A 17,960-nucleotide genomic window follows, 5' to 3' on the forward strand; every position below is an offset into this window, starting at 1 on the left:
AAAACTGACTCTGAATGTGCTGTTTATTGGGGTGTCCTCATGGGGGGGAGACGGTGCACTGATTTTGCCTCCTGTTCCCCAGCATTGCCCCACCTAACAACTACCTCTCACGTATAAATAAGTAATAAAGATAGTCAGTAGAAAAGGAGCGCACCTCGGCCCTGGAAGACCACGTTAGAGCTTTGGCTTAAGGAGAGGGAGGTGCCTGTCCTCCCCACGTCCAGCCTTGCAGGCCAGGAACCCAGAGTTAGGTGCAGGAGGAAGACACCTCAGGGTGCTGGGGTCTTTGGTTTGGACCAGGTTGCAGGCCCAAGGTGGTGGCCAGTAGCCCCACCCACCCTGTGCCTCAGGCCAAAGCAGGGCCTCTTCACGGCAGAGGCTAGGGATGGGGGCCTCCCGAGGGAGGCAGCTGATTCCCAAGCCTTCTTCTCCATCTGAAAGTCCTTCCTGCCACCGCAGTCTAGTCCGCTAGGAGGAAGGAGACAGAAAAGGGTAAAGGGCAGATGAGGAAGTCCCGAGGCTGAGGTTGGTGCCCGAGGAACAAGGTTGTGCTGGTCACAGTGCTGACACGGGACTTGGCCGTGGTTTTAGTCTGCAGGGGTCAGCAGAGTTCTCCCAGGAGTAGGGAGGATGCCATGGGGCCAAAGGTGGAGAGGACAGGGTGAACGAGGCCCCGCCCAGCAGTGTCAGCTCCCAGGCCAGTCCCGTGGGGCCACACCCTTAGAGCCAGTTGGCACTCTGAGTGCCCACCGCCCCCGGATGAAGAGCTGGGGCTATAACTAGTCTGGGTGGTGAACCAATGGCTCTTACATTTGTTCACAAATAAGGTCTGGTTCTCCGGGGCCCCACAGGGAGCCAGCTTGCAGAGGGAGGGGCTGACAAGGAGGCAGTGATCACAGTCATTTCATGTGGTGACAGGCCCAAGGTCACGCCTGTGCCTTGCGGCATCTGCATTGTGTTCTTCCAAGGCGCCTGGTTTAGTTGCACCCTCTGCAGCCCCTTCCTGGCTGGTCAGAGGACCCAGTCTGGTTCTGACTCATGGTGGGACCGAACCAGGTCACGCTGCCTTGCCAGTTCTTAACAACCCCTGTGTCATGGAAGATTAGGCGCTCCCTGATCTCCAAAGGCCCTTCGATCTTCCACGCTGGTCCTGCGTGGTGTGCAACACAACCTCTCCCATCCCTGGACTTCAGCTCCCCCATGGCCAACCTCAGGCCTCCACGCATCTCGGGGCCCCTCCAGCCAGACGGTCACCATCCAATAAATAAACCTGGGGATGGGCGAGCGGGTCAACTCTGAGCCAGGCCCTGGAGGAGGCGAATCATGTTGTCCAGGCCCCAGAGGTAGCCGTCCTCACGGTTGCCCTCAGCCCAGGGCAGCCGGTGGCTGAGCGTCTGGTGGTCAGGCAGGGCCACTGTCTTGCCGAAGTCGATCATCCAGACCTTGGCCAGGCCGGTGTGGTCGTGCACAAAGAGGAGGGAGCTGCCTACCACCTGCAGAGGGAGGGAGAGGCAGGAGGTTAAAGGGAGGAGCAGGCACTGGCCAAGGTCCTTGCTTCTCCAGGCGGCTGAGCAGGGTATCTGACAGCATGAACTTTGGAGCCAGGCTGCCTGGGTTCAAATTCGAGCTTTACTTTCCTTCCAGTGAAGGACCGATTATCACAGAGGTTCACAGGATGAAACTCTGGCCCACGGGTCTTACTGTAGTTTACATGTGCCTATAAATTATTTAGAAAAAAGAAAAGAGAAAAGAAAAGGGAAAAAAGGGGGAAAAATGGTGTCTTAACCTGGCAATTTACCAAACTACCTTAAAAACAGATGCTGGTGGCAGGAGGGTATAACTCAAATGGTAGAGGGCTTGCTTAGCATGCAGGAGGTCTTGGGTTCAATCCCCAGTGCCTCCTCTAAATATAAATAAATAATTTACCTACTCCTCAAAAAACAAACAAACAAAAAACCCCAAATGTTAGTGACATAGTTAAGTAGCAATGAGCCTCATATCTATGGTCTGTCTGTCCTGTTGTTCCAAAACCATTTCACATACGTACACTACGGAGGTAAGTTAATAACTTGAAATGTGAAGCCTTCTTTTTGGGGTTAAGAACAAACTATATGAATGTTAGAAAAAAAAATTTCCTGAGTTCTCTGTTTTCAAACATGCTGGCAGTTTAGTTGTTAAGTTGCTTTGTATTTGAAAAGATTTTTAAGTTTATTTAGACCTTGCTTCATTGACAGAACACTGTTAGGATGTATATAGTAAATAAAGCTTTCTTTAAAGAAAAAAAAAAATCCTAGCTCTGCCACTTACTGGCTCTGTGGCCTTGGGCAAGTGATTTAACCTCTCCTTAATCTCTGCGTCCTCATCTACAAAGTCAAAATGATGGATTGAGAGCACCATTTACCTCAAAGGTTGTGCTTACTATAAGTATGAATTAATCCAGATGAAGCTCTTAGAAGAGTAGCCCACATAAACAAATGCACAACTAGCTTAATTGTTACCCTTTTTCAAAATAGGGTACAACTCAAATGCCAGCAGGATCCTGATTGGGTCAAAGGAGCCTGGTGGGGACTGAGAAAGTGGATAATATCTCCCTGTGGCTAAAGGGCAGCAACTATTAGCCCCAGTGGATTGCTGCTGGGGACCCCAGACCAGTGGCTTCCTTTCCCCGGGCCTCAGTTTCCTCATTTGTAGAATGGGGATGATAACAGCCCCTGCCTCCTGGGGTCAGGACAGCATTCCATGATCTGCAATTCACAAGGTGCCTTGTGGGGTCTGGCACACAGTCCTCAGTAGACACTGGGGTTTTTAGTTTTTGTTTTTGTTTAATTAGAAATACATTCCTGGGGGGGAGGGTATAGCTCAAGTGGTAGAGTGCATGCTTAGCATGCAGGAGGTCCTGGGTTCAATCCCCAGTACCTCCTCTAAAACTAAAGAAATAAATAAACATAATTACCACCCCCTCTGGCCAAAAAAACTAAATAAACAAATCACTCTTCAGAAATACATTCCTGCCTTTCATGTAACTCCATGTTTGTAAGCCCGTCCCTTTCACTAGTTGGGTTTCAAACACCATGACTCCCAGAGAACCCAGACGACTGGGCAGGTGAGCAGGTGGCTGTCAGAAGAAGGTCAGCATATGGTGAGCGGCCCAGCGTGGCCACGTCTCCCGTCACGCCAGGGGAAACTGGAAATCTCAATCTTGGTGTGAAGTCTCACACGTTTTAAATATTGGCAACTCATCTCTTAAAATGTGAAGTCACCAGGCAGGTGAAACTAAACAGGAGGACAGAAGAGATGGGGTCCCCGGGCCTCCTCTTTGTGACTTGTGTGTAAAGCCCGAGGGTAGTGATGAGGATGATGAGGGTGACTTTTGGTGATAACAAACGTGACAGTAAAAGTTGGCACATACTGAGGGTTTACCGTGGGCCAGGCTTTAACTGTTTATTAATCCACTTAACCTTCACCACACCTGTGAGGCAGGTGCTGCTGTTTCCCCATCCTGCGGGTCAGGAGACAGGCCAGCAGAGCCGCTGCCCAGGCTCCGGTGGCTGGGAGTCAAACGCCTGCCTCCCAGATCGGTGCCCTTTCAGAAGTCAGTGACAGCAGGAAAGAGACAGGGGCTTGGAGGGAGAGGCAGAGATACACAGTGACGTCACCCCTTCCCAGACTTTCTGAAACAGCCCGGAGAGATGAATGTTTCCAAAGAGACACAGGCTGCCAGAGGGAGACGAGAGGGGAAGGGGAGAGCCACCAAACCAGGAACACAGGGAACAATCATTGTAAATGATTGTGATTATAAAATAATCACAAGAGCTGGGCGCCAAGAGCAGGTCTACACTCCCAACAATGCTCTGCAGTCTTCTACCTCGGTGGCTCTGTAAGGAAGGTGCTATTGTTCCTCCCATGTTAGGAGGAAACTGAGCCCTGAGAAGGTAGGTCACGTACCCAGGGTCACACAGCAGAGCCAGCCTTCATCCTCAGGCCACCTGGCTCGAGTCCACGCTCCTAACTGTCCCACCTCCCTGAAATCCCTCAGGCTGCCTCTACCGTAAAGAAACAAACCCTCAAACTGGGCCTCCTTTGGCCTGTGACCCTGCCGGCAGTTTCTCCTAAGTGCCACCTGGACCCCGACACTGCCCCCAAACACTGGGCCCTTCGTCCCCACAGCGGCCAGGGCTCGCACCTCGTGGGTCTTGAAGAAGGGGGAGTTCTCCAGAGCTTCACGAAGTTCTTCTAGGCGTGCCACGTACTTTCTCTGTGCATGAGAGGGAGGGTTTCTTCGTTAGCTTAGGGACTTTGTGGGTCCTTACCCACCTTGAGATCTGACCTCATTCCGCACCCCCAGAAGGAGCAGGCAGACCCCAGCCAGGATGGGATGAGGGGAGCCATGGGGAAATGGCAGGTGGGGGTGGGTGCATGGCACAGACAAGAGTGTGGTCAGTAGGTTACAGGAATACCCACAATTCCTAGCAGCTCCTCTCACCAAGAGGTGGAGTCTTTCCCTTAGAATCTAGGCTTTGGTCATTATGACTTGCTTTGTCCAGAAGAACATGGCAGGAAGGATGGTGGCCATTCTGAGCCTAGCCATCGAGAAGCTTGGATTTTTCGCTTATTCTCTTGGCAGGCTGCTTCCACCATGAGAACAAGCCCGGGCTAGCCTGCTGGATCAAGCCATCAGCTGAGACAGTGAGGCAGCCACCAGACATGAGTAGAGCCCTCCTAGACCAGCCAGCCCTGGCCATGCCACAGCTGGCCAGACAGTGAGCAATGCCAGCTAGTATCAGCCAGCCTCGGCCCACAGCAAATGACTGCTGTGGGGAGGGTATGGCTCAGTGGTAGAGTGTGTACTTAGCATGCATGAGGTCCTGGGTTCAACCCCCAGTACCTCCATTAAAATAAATAAATAAACCTAATTACCTTCCTGTCCCCCTCAAAAAAGAAGATATCCCTGAAGAAAAAGTCATAGTGGCAATGTATGCATGGCCCTAAATTAGGCACCTTAATAGATCATGCAAGAGTCCCATTAAAAAAAAGAAATGGCATGATAAAAAAAAAAAAAAAGAAAAGAAAAAGACCATTGACTTGGGAGCAACCATGACAGTGGTGGTCCTAAGCTGGGTGCCCCGCTCACCAGGATGGCATGGTTTCCGTCCACAAAGTCCTCCAGCACCTTTGTCACCTGCTCCAGCTCCTGGGTTTTCTTGAAGTTAGTGTTGCAGGTCCCATTGGCTTTCTGCAGGATGAGGGGTAGCATGCCTTTTTCTTTCCACGCCCGACATCAAGCAGCCTCAGGCACCTCTAGGAGCCGCCTACCTGCCTCTATGCTCACCTGCTGCCCAGGGGAAGCCAGCCCACCTGCCCAGCCCCAAGTCATACTCCTGAGCAACCAGTCCTTCAAGTCTAACCTTGAACTCCCTGGTGGAGCCAGTCTAGCCAAGAGGGCTTTGCAGCAGGGGTGGATCTGGCCTTGAATCATGACTGCTACTTCCTGGCTGGGTGGCCTTAAGCAAGTCACTTCACCTGCCTCAGCTGTGATTTCCTCAACTGGAAAATGGGAATTGTGTTAGTATCTTCCTCCTAAAGCGATATAAGGATTAGAGGAGACTGGGTGTGCAGGATACACCGCACAGTGTCTGGCATGTAGTAAGTAAGCACTCTGTAAATGAGACTAATATTTTGTTATGTCTGAGACAGGCATAAAGAAGCCCCCTGAACCATTCTGCCATTTGGTGCCAAAGTGCCATGTGGGCACTGGTAACATGGAGATAACAGGACAGGTACAAGCAGATGAGGGAGGCAGGTATTGAATAAGGTCATCACAAAGGGAGATAAGAATAATGGAGTAAAGGGAGTTATGAAGAGATAAAGAGAGGCTGTGATCTAGTAGGGTGGAAATCAAGGAGGGCTTCCTGGAAGAAATGAAATTTGTAAGGAGACATGAAAATAAGACAGTCCTGGCACAGGGAACATCATGTGGAGAGGGCCTGTGGCAGGAGAGGGCAGGACTCTACCTAACAAATGAAAGTACTTCACTGGGCCATCTACAGGGGACTGTGGCACAGCCACAAATAGCTATTATAGAACTGTAAAAGAAGGAAGGAAAGAAGGAAGGGCGGGAGGGAGGAAGGAAGGAAGGAAGGAAGGGTCTCCTATCTCTCTATGAAATGATATGGAAAACTCTCCAGGACTATGCCACCTTTTGTAAGAAAGGGAGGAAAATTTAGTATGTACAATTGCATTTGTTTGCATATACAGGAAAAAATATAAAAAAATGATAAAGTGCTTTCCCATGAGGAGGCGGGGGGTGGCGGGACAGAATGGGAAGGACAGCAACAGGGCTGGGAGAGAGATTTCTCCTATATACCCTTTTATAATATTATTTTGACTTTCGAACTGTGGGAATAGCTATTCAAACAACTAGATTTAATTCACGAAAGGAAGGAAGGAAGGGAGAAAAGAAAGAAGAAAACAGAAAATTTTTCTCCATAACGAGGAAAAAGCCCCTGCAGCTGCTGTGTTGGATGATGGTCAGAGGGGGTAAGGCCAGGGTCTGGAAGCCCAGGGAGACAAGGGCCGGAGAAGATGGGGCCGGAGGCAAACAGAGCCTTGGGAAGGGGAAAAGAAGATGGAATTGAGAGATGCTCAGGCAGACAGATAAACAAAACTTGGTCCTGATGGACGCTTGGGTGAGAGAGAAGCAGGGCCTCTCCTAGCCCCAGTCCTTCCATCCTCTGAAGTCTCCTGCTCTCTCTCCAGATCTTGCTTCTTTCCAGCTTTCTCTGACACTCTGGTTGCCTAGGAAGCCCTGCCTCAGATCTAGCTCCAAGCCCTCTAGAGACAGGCAGGCTAGCAGCTCCTGGCCCTCACCTTGATGCCCTCGATCCGGAAGCCCAGGGTGGAGGTGGAGCTCATGGTCTCCCGCCACTGCATGTAGCGGGGCTTGGTGACTGCACCCTGGGCATGTTCCTCAGGGGTGGGGGCCCCAGGGTCCACAGCTACCATCTTCTCATACATGTCTTTGCGGGGCCGGGGCCGTTCTCGTGCCTTCACCAGCTCCTCCTCCAGGTAGGTTCTGGGACAAGGAGGGTGTCACAGAAGAAATTATGAAGAACAAAGCTGGAGGACTTATACTCTCTGATTATCAAGGCATATTATAAAACTACAGCGTGGCACAAGAACAGACAAATAGATCGATAGACCGGAACAGAGTCCACAGACACACACACATCTACATTCACCCAATTTATGACAAGGAGGGCACTGCAATTCAGTGTAGAAAGGGAAATCTTTTCAATAAATGGTGCTGGTCAATAGGATATGGGGAGGGAGAAAAAAAAAAAAAGAACCTCAATCCCTACCTCACACCATATAGAAAAATTCATTCTAGATGGATTGCAGATCTAAATGTGAAGTTAAAACAAAGCCTATAGAAGAAAACATAGGAGAAGAGCTTCATGACCTTGGAGTAACATATTTTTTAAATACAAAGCTACTAATCATCATGGACAAAATTGACAAACTGTATTAAATTTAAAGTATTTAAAAAAAAAAAAAACCAAGGACCTACTGTATAGCACAGGGAACTATATTCAACTTCTTGTAATAACATATACTGGAAAATAATCCAAAATTAAAAGTATGTATATGTATAACTGAATCACTTTGCTGTACACCTGAAACTAACATTATAAATCAACTACACTTTAAAAAAAAAAAGTTCATGGACATAAGGGTAAACTAAAAAAAAGGTAAGTCTGTTTATCAAAAGATATTATTAAGGGAATGAAATGAGAGAGTTGCAGGATGGGTGTGTGTGTGTGTGTGTGTGTATCTCCAGCAAAGGACTTATTTCTAAAATACATAAAGAATTACAAATCTTTATAACACAAAGAAAAAGACAGACAGCCCAAAAGAAAGGTGGGCAAAATATTAAAATGGGCACTTTTCCAAAGAGGATATCCAAGTTGTCAACCAATGCTCAACTTCTTTGGTCATCAGAGAAACAGACATTAAAACCATAATGAGACATTCACCAGAAGGGCTAAAAGTGATATAACAGGTAATATGAAGTGTTGATGAGAAGACAGAACAACTGGAACTCTCACACACTGTTGGCGGGAAAAGATGCTGGTAGAACCATTTTGAAGATCAGCTTGGCGCTATCTTCAAAAATGCCCACCTGACCCTCCACCTCTGCCCCATGGCTGCCCCTGAGCCTACCTGCTGCCCATCTTGCAGTCCATGATGGAGGGGTTTTCAAAGTCTGCCAGGAGATCTTCCATCTGGTTGAAGGCCTGGCCATCCCGCTGCACCATGCCATAGTAGGCTGGCACGAAAGGCCGCAGGGGGTCCCGCATCAGCTGCTCCAGGCTCCGCTGCTCGCACTGACAGAAACGCTTTAGAATCCAACCATCCTCTCCTGCCTGGAAGTTCCCTATGAGCAGCAGTCAAGGAGAGGGTTAGAAACTGAATGAGCAAGACTCCCCCCCATCTCTCATATGTATCAGATCCTCGCCATCATCATTTTGCCTGACCCTCCCACAATACTTCCCTTCCCTGCAACTCTCAAAATCTGGGCCAGAGGTGGTGAAGGAAGGGCCTATTTCTGCATTTTGTTTAAACAGGGTCCTTTTCACAATACCAATGATTGTGTCATTGGTTTTATAATTTTGGATTATGAACTCACCATCAGCTGTGGGAATTTTTTGTAAGATCTGAGTTAAGAGCATGACTTCCCAGAGCAGATTTGCATTTGCTTCTGCCTGGAGTCCCAGAGTGCTAACAATCAGGACCTTGTTAAGTTAAGTTACAAATCTGGCATTTCCTGAGTCATGCAGATAGTTAGTGTATCTTAGAATTACAAATTCTCATTGAGGCAGATTGTATTTTCAGATTATATTTTCCAAAGATGGCTGCAACAGTAGTTCATGTCCCACATTATGCTCTTCTAGAATTCTACCACTCACAGCAAGAGGTGGAATCTATATACCAGAAATTAACACAACATTGTAAATTAACTATTTCAATTAAAAAAGAAGTGGAATCTAATTTTTTTCCCTTTGAATCTGAGAGGGCTTATGCCAGAAGTAACTTCAGAGTCTAAGTCTTAAAAGGGGATAAGCTTCCACTTTGTTGGCAGAGACACCTTTGCAGCTCTGAGCTGCCATGTACGAAACCTGACTGCTCTGAGGCCACCACATTGTGAGGAAGCCCAAGCAGCCACACAGAAAAGCCACATACAGGATTTCCAGCTGAGAACCAGCAAGCAGCCAGCATCCACTGCCCGGCGTGTGAGTGAATGAACCTCCAAACATTTTCAGCTTGCAGCCTTCAAGTTGTCCTAGCTGAATTCCCAGGTATTGCAGAGCAGCCACAAGCCATCCCTGCCATGCCCTGTCTGAATTCCTGACCCCAAACCTGTGAGTGTAATAAAATCCTTGTTTTATTCCACTAAATTTTTTTTTTTAAACCACTGCTAAGTTTTGAGTTTTCCATTTTTTGTTTTTTTGTTTTTTTTAACTCAGCAATAGTAACTAGGATACATACAGACGGCTGGCCTGTGTTTTCAGTTTGAGGGGGGCCTTGCCTTTCTCTGGCTCAGATCTAAGGATGAACAGGCAGATAAGTTCCCTTCCTGCCTCCCTCTGCTGGTAGCTACAGTCTGTCTAGTCCAGCCCACTGCTTGTTTTTGTAAACAAAGCTTTATTGGAACACAGACACACTCACGTTTCTGAATTACCTATGGCTGCTTTCATGCTGCAATAGTAAAGTTGAGTAGTTTATACTCATTGTCCAGCCCTTTCCCAAAAGTACTATATGCTCGGCCTTGTGCTACAGTGTTACAGACATTGTGCTAGGTTCTGGGGGAAAACCCTCATAGCTGTTTTTTACTGGGGGCCTACCTTTCTCTGACACAGGGCGACGATAGGGACTGAAAATTGTCGTTTATGAGGGACCTGTCTCTCAATCTTGATATACATTTTGATGTTAACCCTTCAGTTTACCCTGCAAGGGGGGTACAATTATCTCATATTACAAAGGAGGACACTGAAGACCGGTGAGGGAAAGTAACTTGCCCAGGGTCATCCACTAATAAAGAGCAGAACTAGGATTTGAGCCCAGGCCCGTCTTTCCCCCTGGTTGAAGGTTTGTCCTCAATTCCCAACACAGGAGTAACAGGGAACAGCCCTCCATCCTGTCTCTGATGTACGAATGGCCCGGCCCAGCCCTAAGTACTTCCAATAACAGCTCCCTCAGCCCCCTGGAGACTGTCACCAAGCCCATTTTACAGACGGGGAAACTAAAGTACAAAGAGCGGTCCCTTCCCCAGCCCAGGCGTCTCTGCCCAGCCCTGCCTGCCCCCTGTCCTCCCTTCTCCCTGCCGCTCTTACCAGAGTGTCCAGACAGCTGGACCCAAGGGTAGTGTTTTCGGAAGGAGACCACAAAGGGCGAATACTTCAGAACAGTCTTCAGCTTCTTCCATGGTTTGTTCTGTGTGGGGCAGAGAGGCTGCGGTCAGGGCAAGGCTGAGGAGGGAAGGGGATGGGGCTGCTGCCATGAGAGGGAACCAAGCTGGACCTGGGGTCTTCCCAGGGCCGGGGGTTTCCTGGTCCCTAGTCCCAAGCTCACTGGGGTGAGCAAATCTCACTTACTTTAGCAATCATGAGATCACAAAAGGCCTCAGCAAAGGCGGGGAAGAGCCTCTGTCCATTTCTCTCTGTGTCTGTCATCACTTTGTGTCTCTCTGTCCTTCTCGAAGGACTAAAGATAGGCCAGGTTTTGTTGCATTTACCAGCAACCCCCAAATCTTCCCCCAGACATATACACGCCAAAAACATGGAAGCCTTCTCTGTGTCCCTGAATTAAGTCAGATCTTCCAAGGAAAATGATACAGGCAGGAATTGATGGATGGAGGCTGAACCACAGGGACAGACAGAAACAGAGACAGATGACAAAGTGATGACAGAGACAGAGAGACAGGGACGAAGACGGAGATTGCGGCAGTCATGACAGATGGAACTTAGCTTTGGCCAATGACATGTGAGCACTCCTGAGTGGAAGCCTTAAAGCCAGTGCATGACTCTCCATGTTCTGTTCCCTATTGTAGAAAAGGGTTGGGGCAGGGTATAGCACAGTGTGCATGCCTGGCATGTGTGAGGTCCTGGGTTCAATCCCCAGTACCTCCATTAAAAATAAATAAATGAATAAATAAACCTAATTACCTCCCCCCACACACATACACAAAAGGAAAATTGTTGGGGGAACTGTGGGAAGAGAAACAGGCTGAGTGAAGACAGCACAGAGCAGGGCACCCTCACCCATCATTTACCAGGTCAATGTGAAGTATGAACAAAAATAATCCTTTGTTGCTCAAAGTCACTAAGTTTGGGGGATGGTTGTTACTGTAGCAAATTCTGATCTCTTCTGACAGGCACAGAATTACTAGACGAGAAAGACAGAAAGACAGAAAGGGAGACAGATACAAAGTAATGACAGAGAAAGAAAAACATAGAAGCAGAGAAAGACAGAGAAAGAGAAAGAGACAGGAGCAACAACAACATCAAGAAAAAAACAGAGAAGTAAAGAGAAAGCAAAGATTTAGTTGTATCATGTTGACTGAAACAAGAGCTTCTTGAGACCTGGTTAGTGTCTGATTCACCGCATGCACACAAGCAAACACAAATACCTTCTCTGCTCCAAGCACACAGCAGGCTCTTAGCAAGCACTGGGAGAATGGGTCGACCCCAGAGGAAAAAGCTGTGTGCCTCATCCCCTCCGACCCCAGGGCTGAGACCATGTTCTCTCCTGCCTCCCAGAGCCCAGCTACCTAGCAGACATCTAACTGACGGTGGGAAGGGGCAGGGTGTTAGACTGCAGGATTCAGGAAGGGCTATTCCCTCCCCTCTCCAGCTGCCAGCCCTGGAGAGGAGGTGATTAATAAAGGTTCCTGTTTACTAAGCACCTGGAACATTCCAGGCACAATGACAAAGGTTCAGTGTGCCACAACCTACTTAATCCTAAAAACACAACCCCAGGGGGATTGTTGACTGCTACAGAGGAGGAATCAGAGATGCAGAGGGGTGAAGTCACCCGTCCAAATCACATAGCCCAGTGCTGAGGTCTTATCTCTGGTCCAACCCCACTGCCCTGGGCTTACCCACTACAGCCCTGCTGGACTACAAGCTTTGAGGGCAGGTCTGGGGTTGTCATGGTTACGACCGTGTCCCCAGGCATGGCCTGATACACAATAGGTGCTCCAAAAATGTTGTTTGGATTGAAGAAGGTTGGTTGAAACTGTCTCTTTTTTTTTCCATAAGCATTTTCAGTATCGTCTCTCTCTTTTCTTAGATCTCACAGTTAATCTGGGCTTTCTCAGATGGTTTCATGATGGCCTCAGCCCACGTGCCCCTTCTCTAGGAAGCCCTCTCTGGTCTGGCCAGTCACCTTCTCTAGACTCCCACAACCCTCTGGGCTTCCCCCATCCCTGGCCTGACCACTCTGAGCTGTCACTGCCTGGTGATGGGTCTGTCTCCTCCACCGGCCTGGGTGCTCCAAGTAGGCAGTGTCTGGGTCACTGCTGTGTCCCTAGCAAAGCCAACATAGGGCCGGACACATACTAGGGATTGGGAACTGTTTGTTGTCTGATTAGGAGGACAGGATGGATATAAGAAGGAAGGACGAGGGGAGGAAAGGAAAAAAGTAGCTGGGCCTTTAAGGTCAGATGGGATTTCAAAACGAAGCGGGAAGGAAGCGAGGGGTATTCTGGGTGGTGGGAACAGCTTGAGCAATGCGTGGAGGCAGGATGGCAGCCGGGTGTTCGAGAGAACAGTGTGTACTTCAGCTTCCCTGCAGCAGAAGGGGTCAGGAGGGGAGCTGAACTAGGAAGGAGCTGGAGACAGGAAGCTCTGAACACAGGACTAAACTCCTGATCGCTATCAGCAAGGCCCTGGGGAGCCATGGAAGACTCTGGAGCAGGGAAAATTCAAAAGTTAATCAAAGCTGGGCTCTGGAGACAGATTCTGGAATGATAAGGAAAAACTGGAGATCAGGAGACCTGGGAGGAAGTCAAGTTAGGGATGGATCCACACGCTGCAAGGGTTAAAAAGACTGGGTTTTCAAATCAGCCAGAACTGAATTAGAATCTGGGCTCCCACTAGACTTGGCCAACTCTCAGCAAGTGCCCTCACCTCTCTAGGCCTCAGTTTCCTCTCTGTAAAATGGAGATAATAAATAATCCCACTCTTACAGCCCTGTTATAAGGATGCGATGAGTTAATACGTACACAGCACTTGGGAAAGTGCCTGGTGTTCAGTAAGAGTTTGAATTGCAGTTCTGTGTCTTCCAAGGTCTGTGACTTTGGATGAGTCTCTGTGCCTCAGTTTCCTCATCTCTAAAATGGGGATAATAGGACCTCATAGGGCTGCTGTGAAGATTAAATGAGTTAATACGAGCAAGGAGCTTAGCACAGGGCTGAGCACAGGCAAATGATAGCTGCTATATTTTTTTTCTTCATGCACCTCAGTGCAGCTGTTCTCAGATGACAAGGAGGTGAGGGAGTAGGCAGAGAGAGCAGCAATGCAGAAAGCCCCCAGGGTCAGCTCCTTGACTCCAGCACAGGCAGGTTGAGGCAGGTCTGTCTCTTACATCTGTGGCCATATGTGGGAGCACATTCCTAAAGGGAAGCATGTGGGGTGAGGGGGGCTCAGGGAAGACTCCAACCAAGGGCCCCAGGACAACAGGGGGAGGACCCAGCAGGCAGACTCAAGTCCACGTGAGGCTCTTGCACCTGCCTCTGTGCTGACCCTCCCTCCCTGAACCTGCCCTGCCGGCCTCCTGATTCACCAGAGGAGAACCGCACCCAAGCTAGAGGTGAGGGTGGAGAATGTAAACAAGAGTCTGCAGGAGCGCTCCTGGGGGCTTGGGGGGCAATGGGGAGATGGGAGAGCCCCTGGCTAGGCTGGGGGTCCCATAGCATTTGGGGTTCACATAGCCCTTTGAGAATCTGATAAAAGCTGGGAGCTCACTCCTTACAAAAGTGAATGAGCTAAGGGGGGTGAAGGTTGGTGACCCCTTAAGGCAGCCACAGGCTCCAGACTAAGAAATACAGGGTAGAAAGAAAGTGCACCCTTTCTGTCTCCCTATACTAGTGCTCTTCAGAGTCTGGGGTCATAGACTGTCTAGAGGATCCAACAGAAGTCATAGACCCTTGCTGCAAAGCATGTTTATACACACACAGACTCACACAATTTCAGGGGTTCCTGGGTGCCAAGAAGTCGGCCAGTGACCATCCATTTTAGACCCCAGGACTGGAGGCGGGAAGGGGGGTGCGTGAGGGGAAAGGACAGCATTAAGAGGAGGGTGCCTGGAGAGCATTAGTAGCCCTGCTGTCAGAGGGAAGAGGTGCCCAGAGATGAAACTGCTGGCAGAGTTCTAGAGAACTTCTCAAAAGAAAGGCAGGGGGGAATTAGGTTTTGCGGGGATGCGGCTCAAAGGCAGGATGGGTCCCACTCACCCCAGACCTGTCCTCAGGGTCGCTGGCACCTCCGCCCCCGGCCACCACGTCATCCTCAGACTCGTCGAAAGAGGAGGCAGAGGAGAAGCCACCACTGCCCACCTCAATCTGGGAGGGGGGTTCCACCGGCTGAGCCTCAGGCTCAGGGGTTTCAGGAGTGATGATGAGGCGGGGCACAGGGGTTAGGGGGCTACATTCCAGGTGAGAGTACAGGTGAGTCACCAACTCCCCGTGTTCTTGTTCCTCTAATGGGCCATCTTGGTTGTTCTCCCCCAAAAGGCAGTCTGTCCCAGGCTCTGTCTGGGGACCATCAGTGCCAGGCTGTGTCCAGAGGCCATCGGTATCTTGTGTTGAGAAACCATCGGTGCCAGGCTGTTTCCAGACTGTTTCAGTATCCTGCGGTATCTGGGAGCCATCACTGTGCAGCTCAGTCCAGGGGTCTTCAGTATCCTGTTTTGTCCTGGAGCCATCAGCGTACAATTCTTTCCAAGAGCCATCAGCACTTGGCTCTGTTGAGAGAGAGGCTCCCTCTGGTTGAGTCCAGGCGTTGGACCTGTTCTGGTGGGTCCAGAGGTTAGCCCAGGGCTTGGCCCTCGCTGGCTGGGTCTCTGACCCATGTATTTCTAGCTCTGTCCAGGGCCCATCAACCCCTGGCTGTGCCCAGAGGTTAGCCCTTTCTGGCTGAGACTGGAGGTCGAACCTGTGTGGATCAGCCCAAAAGCCATCTGTCCCGGTGTCTGTCCGGGCACCGGCTGTCTCCAGCTCTGAACAGTGAGTGCTCCTTTCTGGAAGTGTATGGAGGATGGACCTGCCTGTCTTTTGGCTGGGCCGCTCCGTCTCCGCTCCGAGGCCAGCTGCTTCAACCTCAGCCTGTCCGTCGGTCCCCGACTCAGGCCCAAGGCCGGCTCTCTCGGGTTCGGTGTGGATATTGGATCCCTCGGTCCCGACCCGGGGCCCGCCCCCCTCCAGCCCCCTCACTGGACCCCCTGCGCCGGGCCCAGGTCGCTGCTGCCCGGGCTGCCGCCGCCGCCCCCCTCGCTGCGCCGCCAGTCCCATGCGGGCCGCCCCCGGCAGCGCCCCGGCCTCCGCCTCGCTCAGGCTTCCCCGGCACGGGCAGCGCCTCATGCCCGCACCCTCGGCTCGGGCTTTGACCGGACCTGGCCCCTCCTGTCCCTTTAAATCCCGCGAGGGGTGTGGCTGGGGAGACACGACTCGCGGGTTCCGGCCCGGGAGCTCCAGCCCGCCCAGCCACGGAGGGGTTAACCGATACTCCCCCCCCCCTTTCCCGGGGAAAGCCCCGAAGCCCCGCCTCACCGGACGTGACGTAAAGGGGCTGGGCCTTGCCTGGCCCCTCCTATCATCCGTTGGTGGGGTGGGCTCCGAGCGCCTGGTGCTCTCGTCCAGGTCGGGTTTGGGGCGTTTGTGTGGTGCTCTTGGGCCAGTGGACCCCCCCCACCCCCGCAACTAATCCAACCTCCCTACACTCTCGAATGACTACTTCAGTCTCTCTCTAACCCCTGGCGACGAGTCTAGAAGCGTGCCCATTCTTTACGCAGCGCCGGGAAAGACTTTCAAATACTTGGGAATTCCACTTATGTGGGTTTGAGACCCGCCTCTTACCTTGATTGAGTGACTTCCGCTCCCAACCCCCTGCCCCAGCCCTAGACTCTGTTTTCTCACTTGTAAAATGAGGACACATTATGTTATTTTGTTGTTTTGAAAAAATATGTGTTCAGTGCCACAAGAGCCAATCACTTCTACCAACTGGGAAATTAAGGTCCTGAGCAGTGAATGAATGTGTCTAAGGTCAAGTGGGGTTTAATGAGGGGTAAAGCCATGTTCTTAATCTCTGAAGCAAGGATACCTGGTTTCAAATGCTGGCTGCAACCCTTACTTCTGGAATGACCATTCCCAACAGACCTGTCACCTCTGAGCCTCAGTTTCCCCATCTATAAAAAGAGTTTCTATTGGGATTTTTATTTATTCACAACAACGTTTACATTTGTGCACTTGCTTTGTGCCAGGCGTTATACTTACTACTTTACACCTCAAATTTTGTGAGATAGGAGTCATTATCCCTGTTGCACTGTCAGGGAAACAGAGGCACAGAAAGGCAAAGCAGTGAGTCAAAGATCACCTAACTAAATTGTGTAAATTTGAACCAAAATTTGGGCTTTTGGTCTCTATTGAGCGATATAACTTGCTGTTGAGGCTGGGGGTGTTGGAGGAAGAGCCGGAAGTAAGAATACTTTCTGTAAGTCAGTCCTGCCTCTGCTCACAACCCTCCGTGGTTCCCATCCCACTCAGGGAAAAGCCAGTCCTCACCGTAACTCACTATAGTCTACCTGATCTGGCTCATCTAATCCTTCTTTCCCTCCTCACTTACTCTGCCCATTGGCCTTTTTGCTATTTTTCTGAGACCCTTCCACCACAGGGACTTTGCACTGGTTGTTCCCTCTGCTTGGAACATCCTTCCCTTAGATAGTTCAATAGCTCCTTTCCTCACTTCCTTCAGGTCTTCCCTCACCTCCTTCAGGCCTTTATTCAAATGACATCTCAACCTGGACTTTCCTGATCATCCTATTTTTATTTTGGTGGGGGGAGGTAATTCGGTTTGTTTGTTTGTTTGTTTGTTTATTTATTTATTTATTTGTACAGGGGGTACTGGGGATTGAACCAGGAACTTGTGCATGCTAAGCATGTGCTCTACCACTTGAGCTATACCCTTCCCCTGTCCTGACCATCCTATTTGAACATACAGTCTTCCCTCCTCTTCCTGCCCTTCCCTGGTTTATTTTTCTCTTTAACATGTGACACCTTATTACATATCCTTATTTATTTTGTTTATTGTGCCCCTTACCAGAAGCCAGCACCAAGAGGGCAAAGTTTATTTGCCTGTATTGTTTCTTGCTGTGTCCTTAGTGCCTAGAATAGCATATGGTAAGTGCTTAATAGAAATTTTAAAAGAATGGGTTTTCCATAAGAAAATTGTCTCACGTATAGAGCTCTTGTACTGTCCTCGCCCAGCGCCAAGCTCTTTATAGACATTGTTTGACTGAATCTCTCTCACTAACACTGAGCAGGAGGGGATGCCATGGCCCCATTTCACAAATGGTAACACTGAGGCTCAGAGCTCTCCCACCCTGTAGCTTTTGCTTGTAGCCACCAGGCTGTTTGATATGATCTCACCCATGTGAAACAGGTGGCGCCAGGCTTGGTACCATCAGTCACAGCCCTGTAGAATTAGTTATTGTCATAGGTGCTTTTTATATATTTTGCCCCCAAGGGTGAGCTGCCACCTAGCTTCTGAGTCAGACCTTTATGTCTGGAGGGGTACAGGGGTGGTTTCTGTCTTGAAACTGAGTCACCTGGAAAGGGGCATTGGGCACAGACCCAGGGCTCCAAAATGAGTCATCTCTTTACAGACCAATGAGAAGTCATAACGGGT

General features: G+C 49.9%; 1 protein-coding gene across 1 annotated transcript; it reads right to left on the reverse strand.

Moving 5' to 3' along the window:
- Nucleotides 1–5: 5 nt before the first annotated feature.
- On the reverse strand, nt 6–16,075 carry ITPKC (inositol-trisphosphate 3-kinase C). Its single transcript, XM_006215089.4, has 7 exons — nt 14,513–16,075; nt 10,392–10,491; nt 8,221–8,434; nt 6,868–7,072; nt 5,132–5,233; nt 4,184–4,255; nt 6–1,493 (listed from the first exon to the last, which is right to left on the reverse strand). Exons 1-7 carry the CDS (start codon nt 15,635–15,637, stop codon nt 1,290–1,292), a joined length of 2,022 nt encoding a protein of 673 aa, XP_006215151.2. The 5' UTR covers nt 15,638–16,075; the 3' UTR covers nt 6–1,289.
- Between the last annotated feature and the right edge of the window lie 1,885 nt (nt 16,076–17,960).

The sequence above is a fragment of the Vicugna pacos genome, chromosome 9 (assembly GCF_048564905.1).
Source record: "Vicugna pacos chromosome 9, VicPac4, whole genome shotgun sequence".
Taxonomy (NCBI): Eukaryota; Metazoa; Chordata; class Mammalia; order Artiodactyla; family Camelidae; genus Vicugna; species Vicugna pacos.

Excerpts from the sequence above, each read along its gene's own strand:
- ITPKC (XM_006215089.4), bottom strand. The coding sequence starts at position 15,637 with ATGAGGCGCTGCCCGTGCCGGGGAAGCCTGAGCGAGGCGGAGGCCGGG. Across the intron at positions 7,073-8,220 it reads GACTGCAAGATGGGCAGCAG|AACCTACCTGGAGGAGGAGC; the intron begins GTAGGCTCAGGG and ends TCCTTGTCCCAG. Across the intron at positions 4,256-5,131 it reads ACGGAAACCATGCCATCCTG|AGAAAGTACGTGGCACGCCT; the intron begins GTGAGCGGGGCA and ends TCTCATGCACAG.